The 20,724-nt window shown below is 34.3% G+C and overlaps 1 protein-coding gene across 1 annotated transcript in view; it reads right to left on the reverse strand.

Annotated features, from left to right (window-relative positions):
* Positions 1-20,724, reverse strand: part of LOC130580825 (contactin-associated protein-like 2) — a 616,928-nt gene that overhangs the window by 158,164 nt on the left and 438,040 nt on the right. Inside the window, exon 4 of the mRNA XM_057378578.1 lies at positions 16,485-16,632. Coding sequence (XP_057234561.1) covers positions 16,485-16,632 — 148 coding nt within the window. The remainder of the gene's footprint in view (positions 1-16,484; positions 16,633-20,724) is intronic.

Consider the following 20,724-nt stretch of genomic DNA (forward strand, 5'->3'; position numbering starts at 1 on the left):
GGGGGGGGGAAGTGAGAGAGAGGAAAAACAATGTTAAATACAAAGTTTTAAGGGAATTACAAAAATCACAGAATGTACCAACTTCAGACATATGCAGAAAAAAATCAAAGTGCCCCCTGTAATGCAGCTTTATTAATTTCAAAATTTTATGCTGCTCATGTGCAACTGGATTTAGAATAATTCTGTTGAACATTAAGCTGCATCAGTGTTACTATTGTTCCTAATTTGATGGTTCCTTTTAAAAAGTAACTAACTATCCCTGTAGGTAAAATATACAGGTCACTACAGCAAAACTTCACACAGAAAAGGCTTTTCTAGTAATCTGGGTATCCTGTTAGGATATAGAGGCTGTACCTAGGTAATTACCTGTAACCTAGGTAATTCTTTAATCTGTGACCCATCTGACACTGAAAAGCAAATGTTGTCCAATTATGGCAACATTCTGGAGAAACTATTTTTAGTGAAGCATCAAGAGAGTCAGAGTAATCCTGCTCCTTTTACATAGACTGTTAAACTGAAAACATTTAGGAAAACTCTTTCAATGCAAAGTTCACAAATTGATTCCTAAATGCTGACAACTCTTTATACAACTGCATGAAATGGCACACRTTAACTATTCAAAGCCTTTAAAATGAGCTGTGTGCAATATTTACAGTAAGGTTTATAGGTACAGAGAACTCTGAAAAAAGTTTTTCTCTTCTCGTAAGTCTACAAAACCAGAATAAGAAATTTAATATTGGGCATATATACTTTGATAGCAGCATTATTGTTCTCCTCATGTAACAGGACAAGAAGATTAGATCTCAGTATGCTAGCCTTCATGCAGGAAGAGAAGGCCRAGACATCATGACTAAAAAAATATTCTTCCTTCACATTATGGGGTTTTGGATCAAAATTCTAATAAGTATACAATTCAAAATTCCATGAAATAATGGGGATATAGAAATGCTTTCATGTTGCTGTTGCTGTGAAAGACATGAAKCTGACAAATAAGGCTAACCAGGAATCGAAATGTCCATCCATGTACTACCAGTGCTAATTTACTTCTGGGAAGCATTTGACCTCCTGTTGTTTGAGAAACAAGAGCATGTACTGGGATGCTGTGAACTGTAAATTTAGTTTTGAGGCTAAAGAACGAATGAAGAAATGTTTTCTTCTGTTTATTTTATATTTTATATATTATTTATATATATATATATATATATAATATTTTATCTATTATTTTAAATTTTCTTGTTAATATTTTTTGTAGCTCTCAAGGTTTACATGGTTTGAATATGATATGCACTAATTAGTGCTCTGTGTTTTTATTATGACATTACTGTTACATATTTTAAGCTTTTGAGTGCTAAGCAGGTAAAATACAATTCTTATGTGCCATTCTAGATCATGTCTTATTAACAAAACACCAGATTAATTCAAGGGTCTTCCCRCAATGACTTTGAACAAAGTACTGATTCCTTTGTTTTATTTCTGATAGTGTGTTTATTCTGGGATCATGACATCTTTTTCTCTTTATTTTTCTTTCATGAGAACTAAGTCATAGTCTTCAAGTGGCAGACTAAAATGTCATACTCAGCATGTTCTCTCTGAAATACTTGGGCAAACTTTCTTTTGGATTGCAAATACCTACAGAGGTTTGAGAGTGTTTGTGTGTTGCTAAGTGTACCCTGAACAAACAAGTAGTTACAAAAGCTAATTAATGCTTTTTAAAAGGAGAAAACACACTGTTGTAAATGTTAAAAATTTAATAAACATTTTTTCCTTTCCAACTGGTGTACTGTCCTTCATGTAAATGGTMATAATGTGTTTTACTATGAAACTCAAAATCAAAATGTTTTTTCCTCAGGAAATGTCAGCTTCTTTCTCCATCTTATCTCTTATCCATCATCACAAACACAAAAAAAGAAAAATTAGATTTGTAATGTTAATAGTCAAAAATGCATGATGGAAATAACTGTCAGTTTTACAGCTTATTTTTTTAATCTGTAAAAAGTCTAATGAAGTTTTTAAGTTTTGAACAAATGAAACATGTAAATCCACAACTTGAGACATAAGATTCAGAAACTTTAATATTGACTTTTTTYTCTTATAAAACTCAATTTAAACAGCTTACTCAAGTAAGCTGTTTGTTACAGATGCAAAATATATGAAACAGCTTCTAAACAAAGCTGATTTACTGTTAAGGATCAGAAACTTTGGGAAAAGCCTCCACTTTAAATCTTTGAAGAGAACAGAAGTCCAGGACACTTTGTACTATAAAGTTGTTCACAACAGTATGAAAAATCTCAAGAGGAAAAAGGGTGAAATAAATCTAAGCYGAAAACCAGTAAGCTGAATGAATATCATGTCTGACAAAGAGAAGGAGCTGGAGACAGAAAATCAATGGATCTGAAGAGATAGATCAGAAATTGGGACTACTTGATAGGTAAGATCATGAAGGACTCACATCACTATTCTCTTTAAAACCTAAGATTTAATATGGATGCCAGAGAGAAAAGGAAGAAACAAAGAACAACCTTTATTTTAAAATCACRCATTCATTGTCTCTGGCTTTAACTTCTACCATGCCCCCCAGAAGCTGCTTTGTCCCCACTGGTTCCATAATTCTGATCTAAACTGGTTTTAGACCATATGGCCACATATAATACAAAAGTTCACTAAAAACAACAGTAGACCTCAGGCAGAGCAGAGCCATCATGAGTCTCTTCTAATACCATTTGTACAGAAATTCCAGAATTAATTTCTCGAGAGTCAACTCAGTTTACAATCGCATAATATTGATTGCATAGTCAAGTAATTCTTGAGTTTAGGAAACTGAGTCAAGAAAAAAGTAATTGCAAAAAGCTGAAGCAGACTGATACGCTTTGAAAAGGCCAACACAAAAAGAGAATTAAAGTATGTTCTTGAACAGTTGAATTGTATAAACTCTACCCTTGAGCTCTGCAACACAGGAGAAAATGTTCCTAAAGTTAAAACAAAAATGAATTATTGCAATTTTCTTAAAATGGCCTAAGTTATTTTGTTTGTGATTTTAAATACTATGTTTTTGTTAAGCTGTTAACTACAGCTTTATTATTGTTTCCCTAAAATCAAGRGAAATGACACCTCAAAAAGAACAAGGAAAATTTCTTTGAAAGAAATTATTGCACAAATTTAAAACTGTTTTGTCACTGTTGGGTTTAGTACAGACGGATAAAGATTTTGCAGAAGCATATTTTTCAGCAGAACCTGCAGATTCTTTTCCTTAAAACCATCAAAGTATTGTAGAAAATGTAGACAATCCAAAGATAAATTGCATCAAAAGCTGTTTGTAAAACAGAYAACTAGACAAGAGGATTTGTGACAGCTAAACAAGATTTCTTATTTTGCACAAGATTATTAACTGTTGAGATATTCTACTTTCATTCTTTTACAAACTAAACACAGTCATGCTAAGTATTTTCAACTTTTACAATGCAAGTAAGTAAAACAAGTTAAGAAAAAGAGATTGAATTACTAGTTGGCCTTTGTCCCATAGTTGAGAAGTGAATTTTTACAAATTATCAGGATTTATTAGGAAAGGAAAACACCTTTCTGCCTGTCTTAATTTTGGAGAGGTGCTTTTCCAAGRTTCAATGGGATTTGACTTTTTCAAAGTACTTTTCCTTCAGATCAAACTAAGGATTCTATTAGAAACATAGAAACTTATGTACCCAAATAAAAGAATTATACTCACTTCATCCATTTACTAATATAAATAAAACCCAGAGTACATGGGCAGGATGTTTGAGTTCTCTCTTGGGTGAAATAACCTGAGGGTATGTGCTTGCCTAGCTTGATAAAATTCCYCTCTACAGCTGGATTTAATGAAAGGAAGAGACTGGTTTATTCACAACGAGTATTTAATGTCTGCATTATGACAGAAGATCAATTGTTCAAATTCTCCTACTTCATCTGTGGAAAATACATTGCTGCAAAGGGGTGTTTCATTCACTGTGTCCTAAGACACAGTTGTCAAAGCTAGGGTCAGAGTTAAGGTGGAATAATGCAAAATTGAAGGTTTTCAGTAGAATTGCCACATAACTCAGAGATGTGCTCTATTTGAAGTCTTACCTGGACATATGGCATGAAAATGGTGTGAGCATTTAATAATCACTGACAGAAATCCTCTGGTGAGATGCCATCAGGTCTTACTGCAAATGTGCAGTGGAAAAACATCCAACTGATTACTTTCCCCTTTGTTGCCTCCAAAATTTACTTAAAAAAWTAGTAGAAATCTTCAGAAAAGAATAAGACATTATTACTACCTTCTCTGAATTTTCAAATTGGGTGATATCTGCTATGACCTAGCTTAGTCCTACAGAGGCATGTTCAGTTCCTGGCCAATTGTACTGCCAGCTTGCCTCAAAAACCAATGTTGTGTACAATTAATTCTTGTGATTAATTAGGTTAAAGCTAATGGTGACAAACACCTCCCCCTGAAGCTGCTACCAATAATCTTATTCCTAAATTTATGAAAGTCCTTTGTTGAGTTTTGATTGGGGTGAAACTCTACCAAGTGAGTTTGAAATTTATCATATATCCAGAAACTGACATTTCAAAAAATTATCCACTATCTCATATCAATATTATAGAAAGAATTAAAAGATACTGCAGTAAAAACAGTTGATTAYGCAAATAGTTCAACTGAAATCACTCTAACGTTTTTCCACAGGTGAGAACCTCCAGGCAATTAACTTTTACTCACAAGCCAGACACAAATTCATTATTGAAATGCATGAAAAGGACTGTGCATTTCTGTTGTCATTCAAAATTCAGAAAAAAATGCCAAGTGTTCCCTTCTTTTTCATGCTGTACTTATGAAAAATCAGACAAGGAAGGAATGGAATCAGGAAACTACACACAAATAAAGCAATGATTCAGCAGTCATAACAGAGACTTTTGGAAAAAGGAAATAAAAATGGAGGACAGAAAAAAAATATGGTCAGTGACTGAAAGTCTCAAATGAGAAACAGCTGAAACACAGGTTTTACTAGGTTCCTTTTGACTCTCCTAAAACAGCAGWCAATAAGAGGGAAGTACTGAAGATGTTTATTAGAAATGTTCCCTCAGTTTAAAAACCATTTACTGTAAGATATAAAATAGCTGAATTAATGTAAGTCACGACTCACCAGCGAGGGGAAATAACTCAGCTGAATTTATGACTGCAAACCCCCACTACCYTTCCCTTTTAGCACACACTGCAGCTCAACAGGCTTTTCTCATATCACATTATTGCMAACATCCTCCACCACAGCTGCAAAAATGTCCTCCCACCTCCAAGAAAACGAGCAACTACCTTCTCTGAGCTGTACATATTTATTGAAAGTTTGCTTCTGATTACTGATTCATTACCACTGAACAAAATATCCTGGGTCTGACTCATTGTAAAAAAAAAAAAAAAAAAAAAGCTAATTACCAAAACAAATCACTGCAAAAACACTTGTATATGGGTTTGGCATACAAATTGCAGTTCTTCCTAATCAATTTACAGGGATTTTTTTTTAGGTAAGAAAATTACCAACCCTCCAAGGCATTTTTTTCTTATAACTGTGGCTTTAGAAAGCCCATTTCCCAAGTTCTTCAATTTATTTAAAGTCAAGAGGACAATTAAATACATACGTTGTATAAGAAAAAAACAAACAATAAAGAACATATCCATATTAATTAAACTCCAATTACCTCATCAATATGGAAATTTAAAGATAGAAATATTACAATGCCAGAAAATGTCTAGATTTGTAGGATTGGATCCCATCCCTTCAGCTATTCATTATTTTTTTAGTATTTATTATTTATTATTAAGATAGGCATTATTTTTTAACAATAACCCAAACGAAACTTTACAATTCTGGCTCATAAAATCTGATGAGTATGCAGAATTAAGAAGGTATAAAAAATGCTCTTTTTTCTCATTTTTGGAATGACTTACATTATCTTCAAAATATCTACAGCTTTCTTCATTAAAGATAAATTTTTAAATTTTAAAATCGCTAAGCACTTTTGTGAAGAGCTGGGTTTTCTAAGCTTCTAGCTATTATAGGAATGACAGCTGCTTATGTGAAAACAAGAATAAGTACCTGAAATATGTATACATGCATATAATTACAGTCCATATAACATAATTTTATGTTCTTMTCAATGAATATAGATCTCAGAATTCAAGCCACAATGAAAATATAAGAATTRCAACTAAATTTGGATGTGAATTTTCACTCTTTGTTTATGGTTGCTACTTTAGCTTATGCCTTGTTAGTAATATTTAAGTGAGCATTTGTAAAATGTTAAAACAGAGTTTCAAATGTAATTGATATATGCAAATATATGAACATATTTAAAGAAAAGTTTTCTTGCAGTATTTAACCAGATCCACCTTGAGTTCCTAAAGGATGCACAAATCCTAAATGTCCCATAAATTCTTAATCTTTAAAATACAGCCAAAATTATTTCTCACCTTTCTACATCCATTTTACTAATTAYTTCATCCATTATTACATGCACCATAAAAAAAGAGAGGTTGCTATAAAAGCTTTAATCATCTCTGATGCATTCCTTAAAAATCACAACTATTCTTTTTTAAAGGATTTTCCTTCACCTCAGCCTGCACCAAGTACAAACAGATAMTAAGTGATCTCTGTGTCTTTTCTGTTCAATGAGCAATTTAGGAAGCCATCCAAATACCCAGATGAAACCATACACAAAAGCACTTCAACTTGAACTATATTCAAGAGAAAAAAGTTCCATTGTTTTGCTGTACACTCAGAAAAAAACAAGAAATGCTCCAGCACAATGGAGCCTAAAATAGTGTGTCAAATCTCCCAATAAAAAGGGCTACATCTAAATAGAGCAAACATTTTACCATACACATTGCATGGGACATTTCTGCTATTGTGAATTAATGACTTCTTGTGACTTAGAAATACTTAGACTAAAAGAAAAGCAGCAATGAATCCAATCTCAGAAAGCTTATGAGGCATTTGATGCCCTCATAACTGAAGACATTGCATCTAGGAGGTTGCTTAGGCAAGCTAAATAGTTATTCTATTTTTGTATAATTCACAGGCACAAGAAACTGACCCAGAAGTTTGTTTGACTATTTCCTTATGGGCTTTTACCAARAGAGAATTACTGGACTGGAAAGACAACAGCAGGACACCACAGGTAGCTTTGTCTCATTCTACAGGAAAGGCTGGACACAACAGTGAGTGTTCCCTCTTAAGATGGGGTTACCCTCAGGAAAATCAAAGTTAAGGCAAGGTTTGGCAAGCCAGTGTCTTAGGGTGAAAGTGCAATTGGGAACCATATGCTGCCCCAGGGAGGACTAAGAATTTAGGAACACTTCTAAAATGTTTGTACACCAACAGAAGCAGTATGATAAATAAATAAGATAAACTAAAAGCCTTGGTCTTGTCCCAGAGCTGTGATGACACTGTTCCCTGTCTCCTGGATGGCCCTGTGACTTGCACTGCAGAGAGCTGTTCTCTAGGATGGAGCCCTCAGAGCTGGGTCAGGTTCTCATGCAGAACTCTGGGTGTAACAACACGGARGTGTTCAGTTGTGCTCTGTATTCCTCTATTCTTTTCCCTTCTGCTCTATTCCATTCTATTCCAGTCCCTGTGCTCACCATGAGTCAAATAACAAAGTGAATATTTTTCTGAAATGCCAGTGGTCTTTGAAAGACATACAATACAAAGGTTACWGCTGGAAGCAGGATTTCATTTTATTTTTCTGACTCTGTTTCAGAGCCAATGCTCACAAGCATTAACACAATGCACATGTGTAGCCAGGAGCAAGATAATGTGTTCTTCAGTTTAGCTTTAAAAAACATCCAYCCCCTGCAGTCTGGTGAAGGCAATTAACAGAGCTACAGAGTTTATGAGGCATATGGACAATGCCTTTAATACCATACTTTTAGTTTTGGTCAACTCTGATGTGGTGAACAATTGGACTGTTGTAGGTCCTTTCCAGCTGTGTGATTCTGTTCTTTTGAGGGGCAATAGCAGCAGTGAGTGAAAAGTGAAGGGACCCTTACTGGCCCCTAGAGAAGGGTGATGCCATGCCACCCTTAAGAGATAGAAAAACCTGAACTTTTTCTCTGTTTTAGAGGATTCAGGGAAAAGCAGGCATCACACTGACCTAGTTCTCCAAAGGTAGGCTCATGAAGATGAGAGTCCAACTTTAAAACAGGACTTTGCCAAGAAACATAAATCTGTGTAGGAATTTACTGCATGTACCAAGGCCCATTTTAACCTTATAAAAACATTTCTATGAAACGTTAAATTTGGTTTTTTCTTTTTTTTTTTTCTGTCACCAATGTTCACCCTTTGATACAMACACTTTCTAATCAGAGAACACTAACCTTTGGCAGAGAGAAAAAAAGGATTTACTTACAGAGAGACTCCATTTGCTATGCCTAAAATAAAAAATACAAAATGCATCATCTTCACCCAAATTTCTGAGAAAAAGGAATAAATTGAACTGCATCTGGAAGTAACTGCCTCCCTAATATGTTTTATTCCAGACATTAAAGAAATCAAATGAAGGCCAGTGAGGGCCTTCACGCTCCAAATCAATGGCATAGAAGAAAGACCAACCGATTGAAATCTACTGAATTTTTTTTATTACATGAGGGGAAAAAATTAAAAACCAAACCAAAAAAACCCACACCTGATTTCTCTGGTGAATAGGTCACCATGGACAAATGGATTAATTGCCATCTACAAAAATGCAAGAAAATAATGCTGGGCATAGCCATCATGAGCCTTAATTCAGGCAAGAAAATATTAAAGGCAAGACTATTGTGATTAGAATGGAGCTTTTGCCTGTAGWTACCTAAGCGCTACCATTCTTTGTGTAAAAGCACACTCTAACTCTCCGGGTTTTTATGTTTTTAAATGTTTATCAGATAACATGTTTTAAATCTCCATCCTTCTATTAATTAATTACAGACCACTGTATGGGAGATCTCTTCTGTGGTGTGTGTGGGCAGTTGATAGAAAACCTATTAGAAAACATTAGTTTGCATTTTTTCCACAAGATTCAGATCTGGCACTGAAAAACCTTCAGCAAAAACTTAAAAGATTGTATGAAATTTGGCCATAAATTCTGTTTATATATGGGAAAGTTTTAACTCATTCCACAGGAAAAAAAGAAAATAAAATTTAAGCTAACCTTTCAAATATGCCAGGTGCTTACAGCCGTCTAAAGGAAATAACAAATGATTAAAATAAGTATTCAAGTGTAATTGAAAACTGTGTAAGAATATAACTGAAAAAGATGGTGGATCATGTATTCATAGTAAATATACTTGTTTTTTTTTTTTTTCTGACTGATTGTCATGGTTTAACCCCAGCCAGCAACCAAGCCCCACACAGCCACTCACTCACTCCCCCAGCWGCAGGATTGGGGAGAATAGTGGCAGAACAAAAGYCAGAAAATTCATGGGTTGAAATGAACACAGTTTAATAAGGAAAGAAAAAGTTGTGCATGCAAAAGCAAAGCAAAACAAGGAATTGATTCACTGCTCCCCCTGGGCAGGCAAGTGTTCAGCCATCACCAGGAGAGCAGGGCCCCATCACACCTAACAGTGACTTGGGAAGGGAAATGCCATCCTTCCAAACATCATCCTCTTCCTCCTTCTTCCCCCCACTTTATATACTGAGCATGATGTCATGGCTGGAATGTCCCTTTGGTCAGTTTGGGTCACCTGTCCTGGCTGTGTCTCTTCCCAACCTCCCCTTCACCCCGAGTTTCCAGGGGCCATAGGAAAAGCAGAAAAGRCYTTGKCTCTGTGTGARCCCTGCTCAGCAATCTCAAAAACATCTCAGTATTATCAACCCTGTGTTCAGCACAAATCCAAAACACAGCCYCACACCGGCTCTGTGAAAACAATGAACTCCACCCCAGCTGAAAGCAGCATACTGACGATACTTTCACTGCCAACTAACAAATGAAAGCGTAAAAAATGCACACGGTTGTTGCATTTCTCAAAGCTGTGGTGCTTGAGAATATCTGACAGCAACCTCATTACAATAAGGAATGGAAAATAATAGATTTKTCATCTTGTTACCAAATAGAAAAAGTTGAGGGAGGAAAAAACATTACATCAGATTAACAAAAAGATGAAGAATAAAACAAACTTTTACTACAAATTCCTTTTATTCCTTTAAAGTTCAATCTTTCTGAAAAATCTGATTTACAAAAAMGTGTTAAAATGAAACAAGGTATCTGGAAATTTTTTTTTTTCTTTCAGCCTGAATCCTCTGATTTTAGAAGTATATTTCTTAATGCACTAAAAAACCCCCGAACAACACAATGCAACTGTGGGGTTTTTTTATTATTTTGAAATTTAAGTGGTACCTACTACCAAAAGACACCTATGTATGTCAAYGATAACAGATGAAGATAATAAATGGACTGACAGAAGCAGGTTTTCACTTACTTTTCATGCAAAAATACATAAACACGTATATAGGAACAATCACAACTGTCCTTTCCTGGAGAGGGCATAGAGGAGAACAATCTGTACTGAGAATACTCATAAAGACAGATAGTATTTTTGGTCTTAAACTACAAAACTCTACTGTCARATAACTACCATGACCTGAGAAAACCTGGAAAATAGAAGGTGTCCATTTTCATGACCTTAAGGAAAAAATAAATCTCTTGCCTAACAAAAAAGGAGAAAAATTCTGCAAACAAGGAAGCAAACTTACAAATAGAGCATGTATGTCAATAGATCTTTAAAAGTTTGCAAAAAAAATAGTCCACACTTCATTTCCCTCACTCTCCACAGTTTAGATATGAGTATTCATCCATGAGCCTTTAATGTCAGAATATCAAGTTATGYTTGCCACTGATGAGCTGTGAAGACAATGGTTAAAGATCAAACACACAGGCCTAAAGAYGTATAGAAGTTCCCAGGACAGAAAYGTTGAAATTGAAGAGAAAAGGAGAAAAATTCTGGATACTTAGAAGGATTCTTAACTGTCCAAACCACTGACACAAGGAAATCGTTTGCTTTGCATCTGTAATGGTTCTGTAATCTCTAAATGATTCTTTTAGTTCTATTTTTCCYCCACATTACATTCCCTGTACATTTGAAGAACTGTCACTTACAGCAAGTTAGTAAAGTAACCAGAGATATGATAACACATGATTTCACAAAATAAACACTTCAAAATGACTCTTCCTTTTTGCCAGTTAATATTTTTTATGCAGTTTCACTACTTAGGTGGACAGAAAAGTCTGACCAAAAAAATTAGTGGCACATTTATTGCAAGTAATAAAATGTCATAAGAGGTTGGAAATTTTATGCAGATATATATATATATACTTATACTCCATAAGTATCTTCAGCATTTAGGCATGTATTCACACAGGTAGAAAAATGTGTAAGAGCAGAAATATGTATGCATATATTTATTAACATATGGAGCTGGATTTTATTTACCTCAGGATATTTCAATAGGAATCATAACACTTCACAGGAATTTGGAACATACTTTTTATGTTATGTGCTGTTGAAGCAAAATGTTCAGTGTATAATGTTGAATYTGGCCAAGTGAAACTTGATACGATTCAACAAAAGGGAAATAAAGCAGCCTTCTCATCTKCCTTTAAACAGTAATTTTGACATTTGGAGGGAACAGATTATTTTTGTCAGTGTGGAATTTTCCCTTTTGAGTGCGTATAGCAATGTGTGAGACAGCAAGTGAGACATGGATAGTTAGTGCCAGTAGCATGAAACCAAGCTTAACCAATTTCTATCTAATGAATAAATTCCCTAGCAGCTAAGTATAGCTGAATGCAGAATTAACTGTCAAAGGAAATAGTGTTTTAATTCAAAGTCACTGCARGCAAATAAAATTAACAACAACCAAAAGATCCCTTCAGCCCACAGCTTTTACCACTTCAATATTTCCTAATCAGTTCTTGCAAATATTCATTTAGCTCACCCCTTAAGAGAATTTCCAAATCTTGTTTTAGTTCTTGTAATATGATTCTGTGACCAAAGTTTTGTTCACTTTACTATTTGTAGAGTAAATGCTCACCATAAAAATATTCATCATTTCATGAATAACCACAGGACTGTGGTTACTATTTTTCCTTCTTTTCCCTCCTCAAAAAMAMAMAMAMAMAMAMAMAAAARATTAGAAAGCTGAAACAGTAACATTTGACATAGCTCAGTACATGTAGTAGAGTTAATATCTGAAAAAGAACAGGTTTGCAAATAAAGGTCATGTGACATTTGTTCAGTCCCACTGCTTCCTAAGTATTAGCAAATATTGCTGGTCAGTGACTGTAAACAGCTCAGCTTGCAGCCATTCATGGAGCTTTAAAATTGTTCCTGTTACCTATTTGCCCTGAGTATATTGAGTGCTTGCATCGCTTTCTGTCATCTCTAAATGWTGTTTGTTTTTTTCAAGTGTACCCTACCATTCAGAAGTGAATCTGGAATTTGGAAATTCTTACCATCAGATGTGCAATTGCATCAAAAAGATACAGATGTACTGTTAAGAAAATCAGCACAGTTATACAAAAACTCCTCTGTGAATAAAAGTAACATGAGTGTTTTCCAGTCAGGATTTCATGACCCAGAAAGTCTCCTACAGTTGTCTTCAAAAGAATGGCCAAAGTCTATGCAATAATATTTCTGTTGCCTTTTTTTAGGCATCCATCTGCCACTGGATATAGATTAAGGGAAGAACTCCCATGGCAATGATTCAGCAGGAGCTTATCATGATCTTCACAAGTCAGCAGTAAAATGTCCTATATTGTGGTTTTCATGGACTCCAGATGCATGTCTTTGCCGCAAATCTCAAAAATCCATAAAAGTGAACATGGTGGAAGATCCATGTCATGGGCCATTGGTCTATATCACCAAAAGAGCACAAATGAAATTCAGCCATTTTTTCATTTCAGATAATTCAGTTTTCATTTGGCTAAGTTCAATGGATATTTTGACTTCGTTTATCTTGTTTTCTTTGTGACTTGCTTTTTGATATATGATGTCATGTCAAGTSTAAAGATCCTTTTCCCCTTTATGGTTAATGAAATACATAATTTTTAAATAAATCTAAAAGTCCCATTGACTAAGTGTTGTTTATGTTATATTATATTCTATTTGTTGTGAACTTTCAAGCTTATTTTGCTCATGCAGTTTTTCCATTAATACAGCCATTAGGCAAGTTCTTTTACCAATTTTAGTAATTAAAAAAAARAAGATATAGTCAGATTTCTACTATAGAAAAAGAAAAAAAATAGTTTTCATTCTGAATCTTGTAGAGTAAGGCCTTAATTCTTGTTTGATGACTTCTATGGACTCTTCTGTCAGAAGACAACCCCACAGATCTTATCTACACAAAATACAGAGATGAAATTTCAAYAACAGAACAGATTTTAAACTTTGAGCAAAACAAAACTAAAAGAAGAGTATTTGGTAATGTCATKAACTTCTCCAGGGAATAGAATTGAGCTCTATTTGCTCCCTCAAAAACACATCTCTTTTTAAACTTGATTTGTTGGGCAAGGAAGGACATGGATTGCACCCYTTGTACAAAAATTTAAATATGTCTCTTACATAAATATCCAGGCAAAACAGGAACCAGAAATATGGCAATTAGTGACCTGATCTTTGAATAAGCAATTCAATATGAGGATGCATTATTTTTAGAGGTCTGAGGCTAATGACTGGGTTGAAGCAACATGTAAAGAAAGAGTTTTTATAGTCACTATGCAGAGCTTCCCATTTAAACCTTGCATGCAATGTGAGAAAATATTGGATTTTTCTATCTGAAAATACCTAAATTAAAAAAAAAAAAAAATATTAGTCTATTAACTAAAAGAAAAAATTGTGATACRTTGGGCAGCCTTTTCATTTAGGTAGTAATTCCAAAAATTGGGGAAGATTTAACTAGGAGCCTTTCTTGTAATCAGCCTTTTAAAAATGGTGATAATCTAAATGGGTAGTTACWTAAATGACAGCAGGATTAATCTGCAAATCACACTGGTTAATGGCAGTGCTTATATTTATATGCAAATATATGCACTTCTAATCATAAGGTTAAAAACTTGGCCTCTGCCAAAGGACACATCTACATAGAAAGGTGCAGCATTTACATCTGGCTCCAAATAATTCATTTGAAGACAAGCTGTGAATTTGTAAACAGTACTCCCTGGTTACAGTATTCATACCAAAGGGCTGCCCTCCTCTCTTTTGACATAGTGTTTTTTAAATTTTTCTTCTCAACAGGTCTGCTGCTCTCTGCTGATACCATTTTGGCAGCAGYCCAATTCCTGCATGTAAAAACCACACTCCATTGTAAGAGACCTGTTGAAAGAAGACTCCTTACACACATAAAACCAGAATACAGTATTTTTAATATTATATTTTAAAAAAAAACCCACATTTGTTATTTAAATCACTTCTAATACAAACAGACTGACGATACTCTCTCAGTTAAATAATAAAATTATATTATCTTGGTTCTTCTGTGAAGACATATTTTATCAGTATTTTTATGGTTCCATACATTGTGTTCTTGGCAGATGTTTTTTATTCTTMTTCAAAAGTTCAGCGAGCAAACAACTTTTTATCAAACAACTAAAATAATTTTGTCAGCAAGCTGTGTTTCACTTTTTCTCACATTTACTTTAAGCCTCTAAAAGTATCCTGTTGTGTACCTACAGTGTCTTGAGTGTTCATTTCATCAGAATGTAYCATTTTTATGTGTAAATATTGCAGCAAATATGGTGGGGTTTATYGTTTGATTCTGCTATTTTCTTCAGCTATGGAGAGAGTTATATTTGACAGTATGATGTTGGTTTCTTGCATCAACCTCCTGAATTTGCATTCGATGTACAAGCATGGAGATATACTTAAAAGCAAGTATTATGCTGGAAAATCAGCCATGCTGTAATGTCTGGTGTACTTAAAACAACGTGTGAAACATTTTAGGAGTATGATGGTAAACACTTGTTTATTAAAAGCCATGTGCTGAATAACCAGAGTTGTCCCTAAAATTTCAGAAGCTCAGTTTCTCTTTGAGTTAGAATTAAGTTTAGAGTAGCCCCCAGTTCCTCAAGTAACAGATATCACAGCATCTGGAACAGTTTGGATTAGAATGGACTTTAGAGGCYATCTAGTCCAATTCCTCTGAAATGTTCAGAGACATCTTCAACTGGACTGGGTTGCTCACAGCCCCATCCAACCTGACCTTGAATGTTTACAGGGATGGAGCAYCCACCACCTCTGGGTGAATTGTTCCAGTGTTTTACCATTCTCTTTGTAAAAACTATCTTTATGATATCTAATCTAAATTAACTTCTCGTTACCTTTCTTACTTCTCATACCCTTTGTTTTATTGCAACAGGTTCTGCGYTTGTCTTTTTGCAAATATATCAAATATCCACATGTGCCCTAGCACAGCAGCACCGACACCACAGCAAGTTTGATTTGATTTCTCTACTAAGTCCCTGCAGCTGTTGGGAAATTCTCTGTGATTCAATGTATGGAAGTAGGAAAAAATAATACCAAAACTCTGTTTTTCATGGTTCTATTGGTGTTGAAAAATGTAGTCTTTTGACTATCTAATCAAACCAACAGCTGAAATCACAGTTTTTCTTTTTATTTATTTCTAGGTAGAATGGCAAAGGGCTCCAATATGTCTTATATGACCCAATCAAGTCAATCATGAGAMTTCCTCACTTTATTCTAAAGCCTAGTTATTAAAAGACAAATTTCAAATAATATCTTCCAGTTAAAATACCAGCAAATCCATGACACTGCCTAAAAACATGCAGATATAGGATACCATAAACTTAGTTTTGCAGATTTGCAGACTTAAAGCACTGGCTGGACTGAATTGAAGGAAGGGCATTAGAAACTAACCTTGCTTTTTTKGAAGCATTATCAGCTCTGCCCTTACCTACAGAAGCATTTGTACATTGTTCACTTGAATTTCAAAAGAAATTCTGAAGCCACATTCAAATACTCAAGGAAATATCTCAAAAAATATGTCCCGTATTTAGGCAATTTGAGTCATTCTGTTAGAATTCTTGTTTATTGTTTTAATTTTATCTCTAGTACCGGGCAATAAATTTTATCCTGTTTCTGTTTTATCCCTCAAGACCCAGCATGACATTTGTTTGAACATGATCTTTTTTTCTCAAATATTCCAATCAAGCTTATATGATAACCACAGCTTTCTACAACAGAAACCATGAAGATGAAAAGGAACAACCACAAAACACTATCATAAATTCCAATGTTGCATCTTTCAGAGAAGAATGAACTATCACCTCAGGATTAAACTTCCAACAAATAATTCATTAAGCCTTTGGAARCTCAACTAGCAATCCTGAAGCAAAGGTTAAACTCTTTAAAATTTGGTTTTAATCTGAAATTCAAAATGAGTTTTTAGTTAGTGGGGAAAAAAGAAGAACATCATGGAAAAACTTACAGTAGGAGCAGCCGTAGACTTCAATTCTTAACCCRATTTGTCCCTCTCCATTCCAGTCCAAAGGAACTATCCTTACATAGCGAGCAATAACTGGGTGCTGTAAATCATGCCGGACCACGCTGTCAGAGTTTGTATTTCCAGGAAATGCCTTAGAGAAAGAAGGAAAGAAATAAAAAATCTGTTCTAGTATCTACACAGTAGGCATCTGAATAAATACATATAAAATCCTATGACAAATACCAATGGTGGAACATAAACACAAAGAATAAAGACTACTATTGCAAACTATAGTCACCAAAACATTGAAAGAGATAAAATTTAAGTTATTCTTTTGCTTATAGTTATAGGAATATCCAATTACATACTCTCATACTATTTATTCAAAAAAATATATCTGAGAAGAATMATTATTTTGCACTGTGCATAGCAGACCCAAGTGGTGGTAGATTTAAGGATCCTTTCTTTGGTGGACTCACAAAATTATAATGTATATTAACAGTTGTTTTCACCTTAAATTTTTTGTATTGCAGCTATTGATGTGCTAAATGATGATAATGGCACTCTTCATAGATGAGTTTGTAAGAGACATAAAATAGTGTCTGTGAAGTACTTAAATATTTGAGTGGTATAAAGAAGTGAACAGTTCTCCTGAGCTGAACAGAAGACAATAAACAGCAAAGGAAAGTATACACTGAAGAAGGACAAAAATCCTACTGAGCACCAGCCTGTTAGTCTTGTTCTATGAATCACAGAACTCCAACTTCATGGAGGAAATAAAGAATTTGATTCCTTTAAAATGTATGTTTTAGTGAGCATGCAAGGTAATGTTCCGTAGTTCAAGAGTGAATTCCATTTGGGCATGTCTTGATTTTGTGGTGCTTGGCATAATCTCATCAAAACCCTATTAATATAGAGATTTGCTGGTTATTTTGGTTTGGGCTTGTTTGTTTGTTTGTTTTAAATTTCCTAGAATTATTAGGGTCAAAGAAAATTTAATATGGGAAGACGTGATATTTTCTTCATAATTTGATCAAATGATTGATGAAAATAATTATCAAAATCTTTTTCTGTAGCTCTACCAATTTTMCATCCTGACTTATGTTTTACCAGTCCTTTGTCAGAAAGAGAGGTGATCCCAGCAGGTACTTGGTGTTTCGAGGGTTCTTATTCTTTATGAACCAGTAACCTCTGCTGAATGCGTAAATATAGCCAATAGAGAATAAAGAAGTGTGTCAGATTAATAAAATGCATTCCATTTAGTCTCCAGCAGAACAATATCTTTTAAACACAACCTTCATTTAAATAAATGGGCCACAGTAATACATGCTTTGTGGATAATGCAAATATCAGGCCAAAATCCATTACTGCCAGACTGAAAAATCAATTTACAGGAGTTTGAAAATTATGCACAATTGCTGTAAAATCTCCTTTTCTGGCCAATAAGATTTAAAGGTATAATTTAGACCCACATTGCTAATGAGAGATTTTTTTTTTTTTTAAATAGGAGCAAATATCTGGCTAAAAGAAAATTATATCGAATGAGATTCTGTTTAAAATGAGATACCTCCTTGCAAAACTATTTTTTTCAGATTTTTTTTTTTTGTATAGGTGGAAATACCTATATAAGCTAATCAAGTTTTTCAGGTTATTAATCTTATTATGTAATTTAAATATTATTGCCAGATACCATGCTTTTTCTTTAACCCAAACTGGAAAAATTATCAAAATGGCTCACTTGTCTGTAAAACAATCTCATGAGCCCTACTTCAAAATCCTCTGTTGGATAAATAATTTCTCTTCAGGTATTGGATACTGACTTCTGTAAGCTGTTTTATATTTCAGCTCACATTGTACTGAAAAGACTGGGAATGTTACTAGCAACAATCACTTTTCTCCAGGGYAGTGCTCCGCAGGACAGCAATGTAATAAGACTGAAGAAAGGTAAGAAAATAAGTCCACAAACACTTTCTAAATAATGCTTTTGAACATATGTTGAATGGAACTTTCAAAAGTATTCACCAGAGGTTTTTTTTCTCCTTAAGAGAACACTCTGTCTAGGCCAAAAAAATTTTCAAAATTTAACAGGGCAGGTTTTTAGGGCAGATTAGCAGACCAACTAATAAGGTTTAAATATACATAAATAAATAGATAACCAATCATTTACACAGTAGCCTCCTTCAGCAGAAGCTGCAGCAAAAATTGCRTGATTTTTAAAATTCCCTTTGAATATACCAGTATGTGTCAGCCATCCCACTGTAAATAGGGGCATTGTAGAGACACTCAGTACAATTCTTTTTGCATAACTAAAGAATCTGAGAAAAGTGAAAGTAAGGATTTGGGAAATTTGGAAAGAAAGTTATGGAAAGTTAAAATTCAAAAATTCAATTTTGCTTCCTCTACTTACAGAACAAATATATCCTAATCAATAATTAAAAATGCTAGAGCTAAATCAGAAATTAATGTAAGTATTGTAATGAAGTAACATCTAGCTAAACAGTAGTGTGTAAGCAAAACTGACCAAAATTGGTTTAGTTTCTTGTAATAACACAGTTTGCAAGTTTTACAGTAATCAATTCTATGGATAAAGAAAGTACATAATAAAATCTCCTTTTGGGAAAATGCATTTTTTTAATAAAGAATTAAAAAGAAAATCTCAGCATTAAAAAAWTTATCTCTGGAATAAGGAGGCACAGAAATGTCTGAAATGTTATTTAGTGAACAAAAATGGAACTTTTCATACTAGTAAACAGTAAAATTATGAAAGGATGGTGGTTAGATCCTCAACCAAATAAACAAAAAGATATTTGCAATCTTTCAACTCTCTGGGAAGCAGAGAGGAAAACCTGTACTTCATTGAAAAATATCACATATATACCAGAAAACCTAACTTAGATAGAGGGRAAATTAATTCTTCAGCTGATTTAATTCAGGTGAAGAATTCTCCATCCAAATTAATGATCCATTCAGAGACACGTACTAAAATTACTTCAGTGTAGGCTCTTTCTAGGATAATGAAAAAATAGAGCAATGCATGGAATAGTAGGATGACATTTCTTTTCCTGTAAGAGGAATAAGCATTTTTTTTCAGAACTTTCTGTAATTATTAGTATTTTTTTCACTGCTTCAATTTTATACTTAYTGTTATATTCTTGACAGTTATATTTTGCCTTTTTAGCAAAGGCAATAATTTATGTCTCTGAATTTCTGAAAAAAACAGCTCCGCTTCTAGCTTTATTTTGACACWGCAATAGTGAAAACACTACAGAGTCTGTGTTCCACGGTACTATAACTCCATAAACGGCAGAAACAGGATACAGAAGTACCATATTATAAAACATGGAAACATCCACAGGCAGGTAGAATATGTCTTTATGAAATATAACTGTGTTTTCCTTCAGAACTCCAAGGTGAGTTAAGCATGAAACTAACTAAACCCTAAAACTTTTATTTTTTGGGAAAATGCCACAAAGTCCAAACCAAATACTTTTTTCAAAAACTAGGATTACAAATGTGAGATGTTGACAGCTTTGGTTATGGCTGACATTTCTCTGCWCAGCAGAGAAAATCTGGAAACTGTTCTTCACTTGAGTTCTCAGGACTCTGCACCATCAAGGAGCAGAGCAGGGTTGGCTTGGCACTGGAAGCTCTTAGCCTGCAGTGCAGTGGAACTACGTTTGGCATTGCTGGGCACTTCAAACCCAGGGGCCCTGCAAAAATTCACATCACGTACTGGTTCTGCACAGGCTGACTGAAATCCACAGCAGATTTCAAAGACAAGATGTTTCAAAAGTGATCTTTTGCCACATGGACATTTAAGAAAAAAAGACAAAGCCTGAACCTCATAAATACCTCCTTGCAGTTGAAACATTTCTTTGCTCGATACCTATGAAAACCCATTCCAACTGCCATCCAAACTCAAACAGCAAGAATAAGAGAATTGGGTAAAGGAGAATTAACCTCAAGAAGAAGGGGGAAAAAGAGACAAAAGAAACATGGTAGGAAAACAGATTGCAGAAGCAAAGAATAATAGCAAATAAAGAGCAAAAATTCAAATTAATCAGAAAGCAACAGATGTGGGTTATCTCCATTTCAGCTCAGTTTTGACATGTTGCTGTACTTTCATGTGGTAGCACTCTATGGCATAAAAATAKGTGATAGGAAGCAGTAATCTTTTACTGGAAGAAACGTTTCTTCATTCATTTCATTGAACAGCACAATCAGTAACACTACAGTTTGCATA

Source organism: Malurus melanocephalus, unplaced genomic scaffold, assembly GCF_030028575.1.
Source record: "Malurus melanocephalus ecotype Western Australia unplaced genomic scaffold, MMel_1.1 scaffold_364, whole genome shotgun sequence".
Classification (NCBI taxonomy): Eukaryota; Metazoa; Chordata; class Aves; order Passeriformes; family Maluridae; genus Malurus; species Malurus melanocephalus.